Source organism: Capricornis sumatraensis, chromosome 5, assembly GCF_032405125.1.
Source record: "Capricornis sumatraensis isolate serow.1 chromosome 5, serow.2, whole genome shotgun sequence".
Lineage (NCBI taxonomy): Eukaryota > Metazoa > Chordata > Mammalia > Artiodactyla > Bovidae > Capricornis > Capricornis sumatraensis.
This window is the reverse complement of record NC_091073.1, coordinates 38,106,146-38,121,225: the sequence shown is the minus strand read 5'-3', so window position 1 is coordinate 38,121,225 and position 15,080 is coordinate 38,106,146. Positions and strand designations below refer to the sequence as shown.

The following is a 15,080-nucleotide window of genomic DNA, read 5'->3' as shown; positions in this document are numbered from 1 at the left end:
GTTAAACAAAGCCTGAGTAACTTGAAAAGATTTATATATAAAGTAGAAAGTGGCTGGTGCTAAGTTGCTTCAGCCATGTCCGACTCTGCAACACTATACACTATAGCGAGCCAGGCTCTTCTGTCCATGGGATTTTCCAGGCAAGAATACTGGAGTAGGTTGCCATGCCCTCCCCCTAGGGATCTTCCCAACCCAGGGATTGAACCCAAGTCTCATGTCTCCTGCATTGGCAGGCGAGTTCTTTACCAGTAGTGCAACCTGGTAAGTTCTCAAGTAGTGAGAAACGGGGGTAAAATACCAAAAAACTTAGTCACTATCTGTATACTAAGTATAGATAGATAGCCTCTTAGGTACCTAAGTCTCCTGATATACTCAGTTTGATTGACAGTGTTGAATATTACTGCTAGAAATTAGTAATTATTTACTTCATGTGATGATTTTTGTCATGTTTAACATTACATGGTTTAAGTAATATGTAAGTCTTCTTCAGGAAATTTTGCACCATAAGGCGTTAAGTGTTTACCCAAAGACAGTAATTAATCATGAAAGGTTTATTCCTGAGATCCACAGAGTGGGCTTTGCTATATATTTAGACCCATTTTGGGAAATGGTGATTTTATTCTTTCAACAAACTAGTTAACATCATCTCAGGAGATTTTTCTACATTTCTTAAAAGTATTGTATGTATCAAGATCTTTTGATAGCTCTCCGTATTGTCCTTGATAAGTAACTCGTATATTAAATCTTACAGAATTGTGATCCTCAGAATATAAGAGGCCTTGGATATTGTCTGACTAGTCTGTTTAAGTTCTCAGCTTTATAAAGTCCTCTTAACCTTTAAAAGAAAAAATCTAAAGTATATGACACATAAATGCCAGGTTATAAAACTTTTCTTGTTTGTTCTAGTGATTTCTAGCTTTTGCCCATGGCTTTTTTTTTTTTTTTAACCACTTTAATAAATACAAAATATTGCCACCAGATATACAAATAGTAGGTAACAATAGGCATGGCTTTTCTCCTCACTGTGCCTTGATTCTTCATTGACAGCCTCTCTCTTTTCTAAGTGAGATGTTTCATTTCCTCTTGAAAATAGAGGTCCAGTTTCTGCCTACCCAAGAAACAGTCAATCTTTGTTAGGACCTACTTCCAGAAAGTGATGTAGCTTAGTAGTTGATCCAGGCGAGACCTAGCTGGGTTGAGTGGTCACTAGGCCTGTGACTCTCCTCTTATCCTGGTCTGCATATAACAGGCTCATCTTACAGTAGCACTGATATGGTAGCATTGTTGCCATATCTTCCTCACTTATACCATAGCGCTTTCTAGCCCACAACCAAGTCTCTTAAAAACAGCTTTGTTCTTGCAGAATTTTCTAGATTAGATATGTCCTTAATTGCTGATAGCTGCATAAATGCACTGAAAGCCACTGAATTGTATACTTTAAAGGGTGAATTTTATGATGTGACTTGTATCTTAATAAAGCTTATTTAACTATATTTCTCAATACAGGCTATTTTATTGCAATAATAATAAAATTAGTACCATATGGTTCTTTGTAAAGATACCTTTAGGAGGGTAGGTGTCAGCTCTAAATACCCTCCTAAATGTAAAAATAAAGTTGTCAGTAAAAAAGAGGCAGACTACAATTTTGCAATAACATCTTTTGAATTAGCCTGTTAATCTTTTAGATTGATCAACAGGTTACATTACAGATGACCATATATTAATATTTAGGCAGCAAATTACCTGTGAGAACATGAATAATCATGACACTCGATCCCAGCATTTCCATTTTATTTTATATATGAGCTTGTTTTATATATAGTAGTAACAGTAGTGGTTTAGTCGCTAAGTCATATCCGACTCTTGCAACTGCATGGACTACAGCCCTCCAGGTTCCTCTGTCAGTGGGATTCTCCAGGCAAGAATACTGGAGTGGGCTGCCATTTCCTTCTCCATGTTTTATACATATAAATATTCAAATGGCTTTTTTTCTTGTTGAAGATAATTTTGTTTTCATGCTGTCTTAAAAGCAAGAAAATATTTGTCTTTCTATGAATTCAGTGTAGTTTTATTATATCTAAAACAAATGAATTTCATGTTACTAGAAATTCATTTGTTTTAGATACAGCAGAGTTTTATAATGCTTAGCATTACAAAGATGAATCAGGTTGGGTGTTAAATCAAGCTGCCACCTTTTTTTTTTTTTGCCTTTTGAAGATTCTACAAAATGAGCAACTAGATGAAATATCTCCCTTGGGTAATGAGGAAGTTTCAGCAGTTAGCCAAGCATGGTTTACAACTAAAGAAGATAAGGATTCTCTAACTAACAAAGGTAAGATACACTGTGAATTCTAGTGACCAGTGGCAAAAGTGAGTATCAAAAAGAGCTTGTAGTCATAAGGATCCTAATTTGGGCCTTCATAATTATGGTTGAATAGTTACAATAATTTGAACCTAATTGAATTAAATTTGACTCTGAATGGGACTGCTGCTGCTGCTGCTGCTAAGCTGCTAAGTCACTTTAGTCGTATCCAACTCTGGGACCCCATAGATGGCAGCCCAACAGGCTCCGCCGTCCCTGGGATTCTCCAGGCAAGAACACTGGAGTGGGTTGCCATTTCCTTCTCCAGTGCATGAAAGTGAAGTCGCTGAGTTGTATCCGACTCTTAGCAACCCCATGGAATGCAGCCTACCAGGCTCCTCCATCCATGGGATTTTCCAGGCAAGTGTATGGAGTGGGTTGCCATTGCCTTCTCCGAATGGGACTGGGGAGCCAATACTCATTTTAAAATAATTGATCGCTTGTCCCATATGAAGTAGGTTATAAACAAATACAGTGTTACCCTTTAAGCCAATGCAGTTATTGCTTATGGGAGAAGGAAGTCAAACCTTCTCAAAGTTCTACTACTAACTTTGATCTGATAAGTTGTTTAGAAGTTTAAAGTAAGTGTTTCTAGTGCTACCGTGCTCATAAGGATTACTAGGAAGCTACTTCAAGAAAGTGGGGGTTGTGTATATGCCACAGTAAGGAAAGGAAACAAAAAATAAGTAAATAGATTGTTTTCAACCCCTGTATAGTAACTACTCATTAAGAATGAATTACTGACTCAGTATTCCAATATGTTATGTTTACCTTGTCCTAGAATCTTTTATATGCAATTTTTTTTCCATAAAACATTTTTCACTGCAGAAATTTTTCAGAAAGTTTTGACTGTGATTTGGCTTTTACACTTTTTATAAGTCCTATCCTGCTGAAAGGGTAAGAGATGTAATTAAGAGGAAGTATTTTTTTATGACTCTTTTACTTACTACCCCTGTTTACTAGGGTTATTTGTATTCTTTCTTAAAAACCAGAGGTCACAGAAGCAAATTTACCTAGGGATTTTTCAGATTGCAGATGAATAAGACATTAAATTAGCTACATTCTTTTCTTCCCAAAAATAACATTATCAATAGCATTACTTGTTTTCTTTTAAAGGACATAAATGGAAGCAGGGGATGTGGTCCAAGGAAGAAATTGATATTTTGATGAACAATATTGAACGCTATTTGAAGGTATCTTTATGGCATATTTTTTGTTTCACGAATTTTTTGATTGCCAATTGCAAAATACCAAAGTAGCACTTTTCAGTAATTATGTAATGAATAATTGGCTAACATGTTGTAGCTTAATAATTTCAGTTGTATTATAGTATATTTACTCATTTTGAATTCTCAGTTTAAAACAGCTTTATTGCTTTAGGTAACACCCCAAAGTTAAGACAGAATTTTAATAGTCTCTCAGAATCTTAAAGCTCTATCTTTTCAACCAGCTTATAAATTAAAGTTTATGCTGTGTAAAGCCTAAGAGATGCGTTTTCCTTGAATTTATGACATTGCACTAGTCCTTTCCCTTAAAAAATATTAGTTCATTTTCATGCTGCTAAGTCACTTCATTCATGTCTGACTCTGTGTGACCCCATAGACAGCAGCCCACCAGGCTCTCATCCCTGGGATTCTCCAGGCAAGAACACTGGAGTTGGTTGCCATTTCCTTCTCCAATGCATGAAAGTGAAAGTGAAGTCGCTCAGTCGTGTCTGACCCTTAGCGACTCCATGGATTGCAGCCTACCAGGCTCCTCGGTCCATGGGATTTTCCAGGCAAAAGTACTGGAGTAGGGTGCCATTGCCTTCTCCAGTTCATTTTCATATTCAGGCTTATATCCTGTTTCATATTCAGGCTTAGTCATCCTCTTCATTAAAAGACTGATGAAAACAATTTTTAAAGCACTAGAGATAGAAATTGCCTTAATACATAGTGTTGGCTTTTCAAATGCCAACAGTCCATGTGGTAATTCTGAAAACATGTGAAGAATGATACAAGGCTTTGTTTGCACCATGTGAGGGATAACGTATTGTGAATTATGCATGAGAACAGAGGAGGAGGAGTTTATTCTCAGGGTCAGGACAGGTACAGAAAATATTTACAAGAGTAAGGATTTGAGCTGAGTTTCAAAGAACGGGGTAAGACTTAGGAGTAGAGTAGGGCAGAGTACATCATGAGAAACACTGGGCTGGGAGGAAGCACAAGCTGGAATCAGGATTGCCAGGAGAAATATCAATAACCTCAGATATACAGATGACACCACCCTTACAGTGGAAAGTGAAGAAGAACTAAAGAGCCTCTTGATGAAAGTGAAAGAGAAGAGTGAAAAAGTTGGCTTAAAGCTCAACATTCAGAAAACAAAAATCATGGCATCTGGTCCCATCACTTCGTGGGAAATAGATGGGGCAACAGTGTCAGACTTTATTTTGGGGGGGGCTCCAGAATCACTGCAGATGGTGATTGCAGCCATGAAATTAAAAGACGTTTACTCCTTGGAAGGAAAGTTATGGCCAACCTAGACAGCATATTAAAAGGCAGAGACATTACTTTGCCAACAAAGGTCCATCTAGTCAAGGCTGTGGTTTTTCCAGTAGTCATGTATGGATGAGAGTTGGACTGTGGAGAAAACTGAGTGCCAAAGAATTGATACTTTTCAACTGTGGTGTTAGAGAAGACTTTTAAGGGTCCCTTGGACTGCAAGAAGATCCAACCAGTCAATCCTAAAGGAGATCAGTCCTAAGTATTCATTGGAAGGACTAATGATGAAGCTGAAACTCCAACTTTGGCCACCTGATGTGAAGAGCTCACTCATTGGAAAAGACCCTGATGCTGGGAGGGATTGAAGGCAGGAGAAGGGGATGACAGAGGATGAGATGGTTGGATGGCATCACCGACTCAATGGACATGAGTTTGAGTACAAACTCCGGGAGTTGGTGATGGACAGGGAGGCCTGGCGTGCCGCATTCCATGGGGTCGCAAAGAGTCGGACACGACTGAGGGACTGAATTGAACTGAGGGCTGGAGGGAACATTATGAGTTAATGATGTATGTTGAGGATTCAGAGTTCAAACCCAGAGTACATTAACATAACCCCTTTAACTTGAACCGAAGACAGTTGGCTGCTAGAACTTGAGCTTTGAAGTTTAATTATTCTCCTACTGTCTGGTAGTTTATGTGTAAATTTTCACTATTTTAAATACATTGCTGCCTAGTATGTCCACATTCTCAAGCTTAATTTTAAGCTACACTCCTCCCAAACTACACTTTATAAATTATAAAGAGAAAAAACTTTACTTCTTTATTAGGAAAGGAAGATCCTTCCCACCAAGCTAATTGTTTTAAGAGAAACAGAAATTCAGTGACTATTGAAATATATCCAAAAGTGTGTTAAAAGTTGTCCACTGATCACACACACTTCAGTTAAAATTGGGGAAATGCTATGGGTTTAGTAGCCAGTTGGTAAAAAAGAAAAAACAGCACTGAATTTGGGAAATAAGATTTCTCATGTAAGAAATTAGAGTAGATGATTTCCAAGGACTCTTCCAACTTGATGGTTAAAGGGCAGCTTTATGATAAGACCTTTTAGATGACCATTTCATTTGACCAGGTTGTGAGTAGTAAAAACTACAGTAGTTGAAATAGAATTGGCAAAGAAAAGACAGACAAGCAAGTAGTCTTCTGAGGAAGCCTGGTGACTGAATATTGGCTAAGAAGGCAAGTGAGGAGATGGAATAATTAAAGAGTATTTTTTTTTCAATTGAGGATGTTTCGGAGAAGGATGATAGAATTGTCAGAATAAGAAATGTCGAAAAAAGATACACTGATGTTGGGAAGAGATAATTTGTTTGATTTTAATTTTTGACTATGATTTTTTATTATGTGGGCTCTTGCAAGAACATTATGGAGCTGTTTTTAAAGCAATTAATTAGATGTCATATATTCCATATTTTGGGTGAAAAGATAAGATACTGTCACAAGGAACCAAGAAAAAGTATTTTCGTCTCTCTGTACTGTCATCCTGCAACACAGTGCCTTACATCTAGGTACTTGTAATTGTTTCCAGACTTGAAATTGCATAAAAGAATTTTGAAAAAGATTCTAACATTTAGAAACTTTTTACTGTAAAGTTCAATACAGTCAAAAAGAGTGTATATTATGCATTTCAGTGTAATTTTACCTGTTCTAAAATTTACATAAGTAGGTTTATTCTCTGGGTATTCTGTAACTGGCTTCTTTTGTTCAGTATTGTGATTTTTGAGATTCATCCCGTATTGGTTGTTTTTTTTTTTTTTAATTGAAACCTGTGTTTCATCATGTGAATATGTAAGTTATCCATTCCACAGTTAATGGTCATTTGGGTTCTTTTTCATTTTTTGGTATTAATTTGTTTAATTCTGGTAGGTGTAAAAGGTATTTATTATGGGTTTAAATTGTGTTTATCTGATTATGTATTGTTTGTTATATGCTTGTTGGCCATTTGTGTTTCCTCTTTGAAATTCCTGTTTGTGTCTTTCATCAGTTTTTTCTATGGGGTTGTTCATCTTTATAATCTTCTTGATGTTCTTATCATATGCTGGGTATTAATGTTTATTTGGTTGTGTTACAGATAACTTGTCCCAAGTTAGTGGCCTGTCTTTTCATTCTCTCTAGGTATCATTTGATGAAAAAATATTCCTCATTTCAGTGTCATATCATCTTTTTACTTTTGTGTTTTTGTGTGCTTTTTTAAGAAATTCTCCTTTGTTTCAGGGGCATAAAGATATTCTCATATAGTTTTGCCTTTCACATTGTCTTTTTTTTTCACTGTGGTTATGAGATAGTGTTTCAGTGTTACTGGGTTGTGGTTGTTTTTGCTTTCTTTTTGTATGGATGACACTGTTCCAGCATTATTAGGGAATGTCTGTCGTTTCCCAGTCTACAATACCCATTCTGTCTTAACTCAAACTTACATAGATGTGTTTCTAGCTTTTCTAATTTGTTCCTAGGTTCTGTTTGATACCTACACCAGTACAGCACTGTCTCAGAAGCCTCAGTATCTATCTGATGAGGCAGTTCTCTTCATCAGTGTCTTGGCTGTTCTTGGCCCTTTGCTCTCCTATTATAAATTTAGATTCAGCTTGCAAAGAATGAAAAACTGTTGCAATTTTTATTGGGATTACATTGAATCTGAATCAGTTTCAAAGGAATTAACTTTTTTTTTAAAATATTCTAGCTTCCTATTGAAGAACATTTTATAGCTCTCTGTATTGGGCTTCCTCGATAGCTCAGTTGGTAAAGAAACCACCTGCAATGCAGGAGACCCCAGTTTGATTCCTGGGTCGGGAAGATCCAATGGAGAAGGGATAGGCTATTCAGCTGGTAGAGAATCTGCTTGCAGTGCAGGAGACCCGAGTTCGATCCCTGAGTTGGGAAGATCCCCTTTAGAAGGGAAAGGCTACTATGCACTCCAGTATTCTGGCCTGGAGAATTCAGTCCATGGGGTCACAAAGAGTCAGACACAACATTGAACCTGAATCAGTTTGAAAGGAAGTAACATCTTTTTAATATTCTGACTTCCTACTGAAGAGCATTTTATAGCTCTTTGTTTTAGTTAGTTCCTCTTTAATTTCACTTAATAGTTTTGTTTCCTTTATAAGGGATTGCATAATTTACCTAAGATTTAGTTCTAATTTTGATGCTATTATTAGTGAACAGTTTTAAAGATTTTTATCAGCTTTGTCTAGAAATACAAGTGACTTTGTTAATTTTGTAATCAGCATTCTTGCAAGTATTCTTAAATAATTTTTTCATAGATTTTTGGGTTTCTACATGTATAACATCTGTAAATGATTCTTATCTAATCTTTATGCTTTTTGTAAAAGTGGGGTGTAGTTGGTGTACAATAATATAAGTTTCAGATATACATAGCGATTTACAATATTTAAAGGTTATACTCCATTTATGATTATTACAGTTTTATGCTTTTTGAATGTTGGATTTTATGATTGCTCTTTCCATACGTGTTGAGATTTTACTTTTTTCCCTGTAAGTCTACTTGTGTAATTAATTACTACTCTTTGTGACATTAATACAAACTCATTCCTAGAGTAAGCTTACTTTTTTGCATTGAGTATTAACCTTTTTATATATTACTGGGTTCAGTGTGCTAAAAGATTTTGAGGATTCAGGTGATCTATTCTGATGATTGAACTTGGCCTGAAAAATCTTTTCTGAAACTCTGCTTGTCTGGTTTTGCTTTTAAGATTATGCCAGTCTAATAAAATGAGTGGGGAATTATCCCCCTTTTTATATTTAAGATAGTTTAAAATCAGAATTATGTTTCTCCTAATTGTTTAGTAGGATTTACTTGTGAAGTCATCTTGGCCTACTGTTTTCATTGTGGGAAAATTATTAATAACTGGTTAAATTTTCTTCATGGTCTGTGCTTGTTAGATTTTCTTTCTCTTCCTGAGTCAGTTGGTAAGTTGACTTTTTCTAGAAATTTATAAATTTTATGTAAGTTTTCAGATTTCTTGCCATAAAATTTTCATGAGTTTCAACTATCTGATCTCTAGGCTCTAAGCTCTTTTTTTTAAGGTTTGTTGTTAAGTTTATCTTTTTTTGTATTTTATTTAGTCTTGTGCATCTTTTCAAAGAAACAGTTTTTAGCATTGCTTATCTTTTCTATTTTTGATTATTAATTTTGTTTTTAAGACTTCTTCCTTTTCTACTTTATTTAGATATAATTTTTTATAATTTTAAAAGTGGTGTGCAGGATTTTATTGAATTATATCCAACTTATTTTTGGAATATTTAAGTATCATTATTTCTTATTTGACTTAATAAATTAGCAATATGTTATTTTTCTAAATGCCATTGGTTTTAACATTAAAAAATCTTTTAAAAAGCATAGTATATCCATATGCATTTTATCAGAAATCCCTAAATCAAAGAAATGTACCCATTTAGGCACGCGGAATAAAAGATGCTACAGAAATCATCTTTGAGATGTCAAAAGACGAAAGAAAAGATTTCTACAGGACTATAGCATGGGGTCTGAACCGGCCTTTGTTTGCAGTTTATAGAAGAGTGCTTCGCATGTACGATGACAGAAACCACGTGGGAAAGTATGAAAACTTGTAATACTGCATGTTTTCATGTAACTTAGATGTGAAATATTTAAGGAACTGTCATTTTTAAACTAAAATTATGATCAAAGCCTAATTGGACACAGTTACAAATCACTGTTGAGCGATGTTAGTATTTTTATTCTCCAAGTACATGTTGTAAATATGGTGAAATCTCATTACAGTAAGGCCTCTTTTAGAAATTGGAATCTGAAATACCTTATATAGGTTTGATTTGAGACTTAGCTCAGTTAATATTAAGACATCAAAATCTGCTTTTGAGTAAAGTAGTGTTAAAGAAAGTATAAAAGTAGTTAAGGATTTAGGAGATGTTAAAAAAAACTCTTAAATTCATTGATAATGTTTTTCCTATTCATTTTTATAGTATAACATTTCTTAGGGCAGTCAGTGACTCTTTTTTTTTTAATAAAAGCAGAACAGAAAATGACTAAATTTCTGGATATAATGCATGGATTTCGGTCATAGATAATGCCCAGAGGAAGCCTTTATATCTTCAATGCAATGATAATAATGGTGGTATTGACATACTTTTTAAATTTCTCTTTGGGAATTTTAGATGGTAGTAGTGTGGCGTATTAGATACTGCTTTTAAAAAGAACATTGCATTGGTTATGTTGAGTACTTTACTGCAAAAAAGTCTCGACTTTGGAGCAAGAATATATCAGTTGTCCATGCGTGGGTTGAGAAAGAGAACTTGAATTTTTTTCAGTGACTTGTAAGAGTTGACCATAGATTTTCTTTTTAGCTACAGTTTACCATGTCATCATCTTTCAGAATAGCCATGGTATTAGAGTACCTGAATCTAACTTGAAATAAAACAAGTGTTAGGCAGCATAGGAGAAAATATGTTTTAAATGTTGAATTTTCCCAGAGAAGATTGTTACAGTGTTAACTTTTATTAATAGCTTAAAATATTTTTTGTTGTTGTTTTTAAGGGAAAAAAAGCATGAATTTTTATTAATCTACTTAGAAATTGATTACTTTAAAAATATTATGAATATGCCAAGTGATTAACATTTGGCTCCCTAAGTGAAATTCAGATTTATATTAAGCCTTTTAGCATTCTTTAATTGATCTTTTAAAAATTTCTTTAAATTTCTAGATATACACCTGAAGAAATTGAAAAGCTCAAGGAGTAAGTTTGACTTTTTTTTCCCATTAATTCTGATAGTTGTTTTAATTTTCTGTTTTAAATATTTTGTGTTTTCTAAAATTTTACTTTGAAAATGTCAAGAGATTATTGGTAGACTGGTACAACTTAATCCTGCTGTTAAGCAAAGTTGGCCATATAAAGACCTTATCAAATCCATAGAGTAGCCATGTCCATAAATTCAGTCTTCTCTTGTTGTCCTTAGACCACTAATAGGGGTTGCAAAAGAGATAAGATGGCCATTCTTGGTAACCTGAAGACTAAATTTGGGGGACTTACATAACCAGGATCAACACCAAGGTTGTGCTAATGGCTTAGTTTAGAATGATTTAGAGTTGGCAGATCTTTCACCAACTATCTGGACTGACTACTTTATACAGTCTTATTTTGTAGGAAACATAATTTGGGGACCATAAAGTGTGGGTTAACGGATTGTGTTAATCATGAAAGGAAAAAACAAAAAAAAAGGCTGATCCAGTTTATGATAATAAGAACTTGTGAAATTTTTCAGGTGTCTGAGAAGAGCTTGTTAGGAGTACTCAAAAGGGAAAAATCTGGGGATTGCCTGGGATATTGTGTCAGTAACCTGAGGGGAAATTTGGTCTTTTTTGAACACATATCCAAGTTACTTATTTCTTCTCTGACCCAGGAAAAAGGCAATTGCTGCCTGTTTTTTTTTCACCCACAGACAACTGTGGACCCCAAAAAAAGGCCACACTTTCAAACTTTGGCTCTCAAAGTATTGCTGCCCACCACTTCCAAACCAGTCAAATGGGAAGAAGAAGAATGAAGAATAAATGATGAAATTAAAAGGGAGAAAACAGTTGAACCAAATGCTGATTGGCAGACTCTTGTTTTAGGCTCCGGATAAAGCATGGCAATGACTGGGCAACAATAGGGGCGGCGCTAGGAAGGAGTGCCTCTTCCGTCAAAGATCGGTGCCGACTGATGAAGGACACTTGCAACACAGGTACTGTGAGCGCCACTGTTGCTCTTTGTGACCATTCAACCCTCCTGCCCCTTCACATACTTCCTTCTCTTCCATTGTGGAAAGAGCTTTACTACTCATTCAAGTTTAGATTTTTTCTTCTAGTGCCGTTTCTTTTCAACTAGACCCAACTAATCCTTTATTTTTGAGCTTTGTGTAGTAAGGTGATATTTTCATAGGGACACATCTCCTCAGCTTCAAAGGTTTTATTTAGGTCTAGCATATTTCCGTTTTGTAGCAATTCAAAACTGCTCCAGGTGGGAAATTTTTGTCCTATACAGGTACTTTTTAAAGCATATGTGCAGGAAGTAATTTTAAGTCCATCTGACTCTTGAACTGATGTTGGCAACAGCTTATCAACTCATATTTATGAAAACCTTTAGTTCAGGCATGTCCCAACTTAAGAAGAAGCTGTGTTCTGAAAGCTGTACATATTTTGCCTATTTCAAACTTGAAGAACTTTTTCCATAGAAAAAAATTGTGATCGGTGTTTCAGTCCCCAGACTAGAGTGCAGATACCCAGTTCATGTATACAAATTACTGATTCATGATACTGTTAAACCTAACCTTTGTGACCAACAGCAGTATTTAGGTTCCACCACCAACTCTCACTTACCTCTCTGAACCTGTTTCCTCTGTAAAATTATGATGGTAGAATAAATGATCTCACAGTTCCCTTTTTAGCCCTCAAATTATCTGAAGGATCCACAGCCTGTGCTCAGTCTTTCAATTAGAAATAAGTTCAGTTAGTTCTCAAGCTAGGCTTGAGCTTCCAGGGAATATATTTTTGGCCTCACCCCCTAAAGTGGAATCAGGAATGTTTCCTGCTTAACCACTCCACCAGCATTATTACCTCTAAGGCAGTGAAAACAAAAATTTCACCAACTCTTATTGTGTAGTGAATGAAGCAGAAATGGGAGTTTTAGGTTTACAGTGGGACCTCAGAGGTTCACGTAAGACATTGAGCATAGAAGCCTTTTTATGAGCATAATGGAAAAACATTATGGCATTCCCTGATGGCCAGCCTGAAGGAATGCTCTGCCTGTTACCTTTCCTTGTTGCTATTTATTGTTTTGGATCAGGAGTTTTGTCTTTTGACCACACCATGAGATGACAGTCTGAGTTTCCCCTTACTTTTTTGCCATGCTAAAATAGGAGAGGAGGAACTTTGTCTTGAATCTCTGGTATCCAGAACTGTGCGTAACAGTTGAATGAATGAATCCCAGGAAGGCAAGCACATAGCCTTTTTGAAATTTGCAGCTACTAGTAGTAAGAAAATAGAAACAGAGTGGAAGACATTTTTTAAGGGGTCTCTTTTTTGTGTGTTATTTCCCTGTTTTTCTGCTTAAGCTTTTTTAAAGAAAAAGACCAAAGGGAACATGTGATATTGTTAGTGGATTTATGGATTTAAAAACCTGAAATAGAAATATGTGTGAATACCAGTCAGTCTCAGACTTCTATTTTATCACAGCAGCTTAGAGTTGGGAAAGGAAATGATATAAATCAAGTTTTTGTTTTTATTGAAATGGGTGGGAAGCCAAGTTACTCTACTTGTCCGTCCTCATTCATTCCTGTAAGTAAAGGTCTCTGTTGAGCTTACTACTTCACTTCTGCACAGCAGGGAATCTTTGGTGGGACTAAGAAAAAAGTATAAGTTTCTGTGTCCATCAAGCCATCAATGGAACACTTCCCAGTTAGGACACAGTATATCTTGAGAGAATATAATTCTTTCTAGCTATGTTTTAGATAGTTTTTCTTTCCTTAAAGAGTCAGTTGGTGCTTTCTATTAGGATTCTATATTTTCACTTGTACTAAGAACCTTTGTTGTTTAGACGCCAAGTTGTATCCAACTCTTCATGACCCCATAAACTGTAGCCTGCCAGTCTCCTCTGTCCCTGGGATTTCCCAGGCAAGAATACCGGAGTGGGTTGCCATTTTCTACTCTAGGGGATCTTTCCGACCCAGGGATCAACCCCGTGTCTCCTGTGTTGCAGGCAGACTCTTAACCACTGAGCCACCTGGAAGCCCACTAAGGATCTTACTGGGCTAGTAACTGTATTAGTAGTTACATACAGGTTTTCCATGTCATTCAGAAATAATTCTGACAGCTACTGCATACTTTGATCAGTCCTTTGAAATACAGTGCTGAATCTGATTTGCAAAATAAGAAAAAGGTAGTAGTGGTCATCTGGATGCTCTCCTTCTTTCAGGGAAGTGGACAGAAGAAGAAGAAAAGAGACTTGCAGAGGTGGTGCATGAATTGACAAGCACTGAGCCAGGTGACATAGTCACACAGGGTGTGTCTTGGGCAGCTGTGGCAGAACGAGTGGGTACTCGCTCAGAAAAGCAGTGTCGTTCTAAATGGCTCAACTACCTGAACTGGAAGCAGAGCGGAGGTACCGAATGGACCAAGGAAGATGAAATCAATCTCATCCTCAGGTTTGTGTCCTACATCTTCTCATGACAAAAGCTGCAGAACTGCTGTGGCTGTCTAGGTTGACTTTACTCTTTTGGTTTCCATAGGTGCCATCTTTCCATAGAGAGCCACTGTTTAAAGTCCTGTTTCATATTGAGCTGTTTTTTGTTTTGTGTTTGTTCCTCTTTTAGTGGATTTAGTGCTCGTGCAGAGTACCAGATTGAAGGCGTGGAGACTGAAGTCCTCCCTCTGTCGGCAGAACAGGTGTGGCACAGGCCGCGGCAGTGCAGCTTTCCCACTGTCCCACCACTGTGCCTCAGTCCTGGCCAAGAGGGACCATGTTGAGGGTAAGAGGGCTGTCAGTCTCCATGCCCTTCAATCTTTGGCTACTGTGCTAATAAGATAACCCACATTAGTTATCTCCCACCTTCAAATTGGACCAAATTAGACACTTCCAGTTCATACATATCCAAAGATAGCTTTTAGGAATAATCCTAAACTTATTGTTAAATTAGTTGGTTTAAGACTCAGTGACTCAGTGGCCAAAAATACCAGCTAGAACTTTTGTGGCTACTCCCTACTGAAAATCAAAATCCTGACAGTTAACTAGAAAACATATGGACCATTAAAACCCCAAATTTAGCTGTACTATTTTGTGTTAATTGTGGGGTTTGGGGTTGCTGCTCAAGCACTGTTTTATCTGTTTATCATTTTCTTTTGAGTTTTATTTTAATATAGCTTTTCCCCAGCTAGTCATCTTTATAAATAGTTCTTTTCTGAAAATGAAAGTTGCTCAGTCGCATCCAACTCTTTGCGACCCCATAGAATTTTCCAGGCCAGAATACTGGAGTGGGTAGCCGTTCCCTTCTCCAGGGATCTTCCCAATCCAGGGATCAAACACAGGTCTTCCACATTGTAGGATCATTCTTTACTTCAGCCTGAGCCATCAGGGAAACCCAAGCCACCTGGAATGTGTAGCCTATCCCTTCTCCAGCAGATCTTCCCGACCCAGGAATTAAACCAGGTTCTCCTGCA

At 36.5% G+C, this 15,080-nt stretch overlaps 1 protein-coding gene across 2 annotated transcripts in view; it reads left to right on the top strand.

Moving 5' to 3' along the window:
- The window catches only part of DMTF1 (cyclin D binding myb like transcription factor 1), a 49,221-nt gene that overhangs the window by 20,299 nt on the left and 13,842 nt on the right, over positions 1 to 15,080 (top strand). For both annotated transcript variants that reach the window (XM_068972377.1, XM_068972375.1), the window contains exons 7-12: positions 2,218 to 2,332; positions 3,479 to 3,555; positions 9,313 to 9,470; positions 10,594 to 10,626; positions 11,502 to 11,611; positions 13,840 to 14,068. In XM_068972377.1, coding sequence (XP_068828478.1) covers positions 2,218 to 2,332; positions 3,479 to 3,555; positions 9,313 to 9,470; positions 10,594 to 10,626; positions 11,502 to 11,611; positions 13,840 to 14,068 — 722 coding nt within the window. The remainder of the gene's footprint in view (positions 1 to 2,217; positions 2,333 to 3,478; positions 3,556 to 9,312; positions 9,471 to 10,593; positions 10,627 to 11,501; positions 11,612 to 13,839; positions 14,069 to 15,080) is intronic.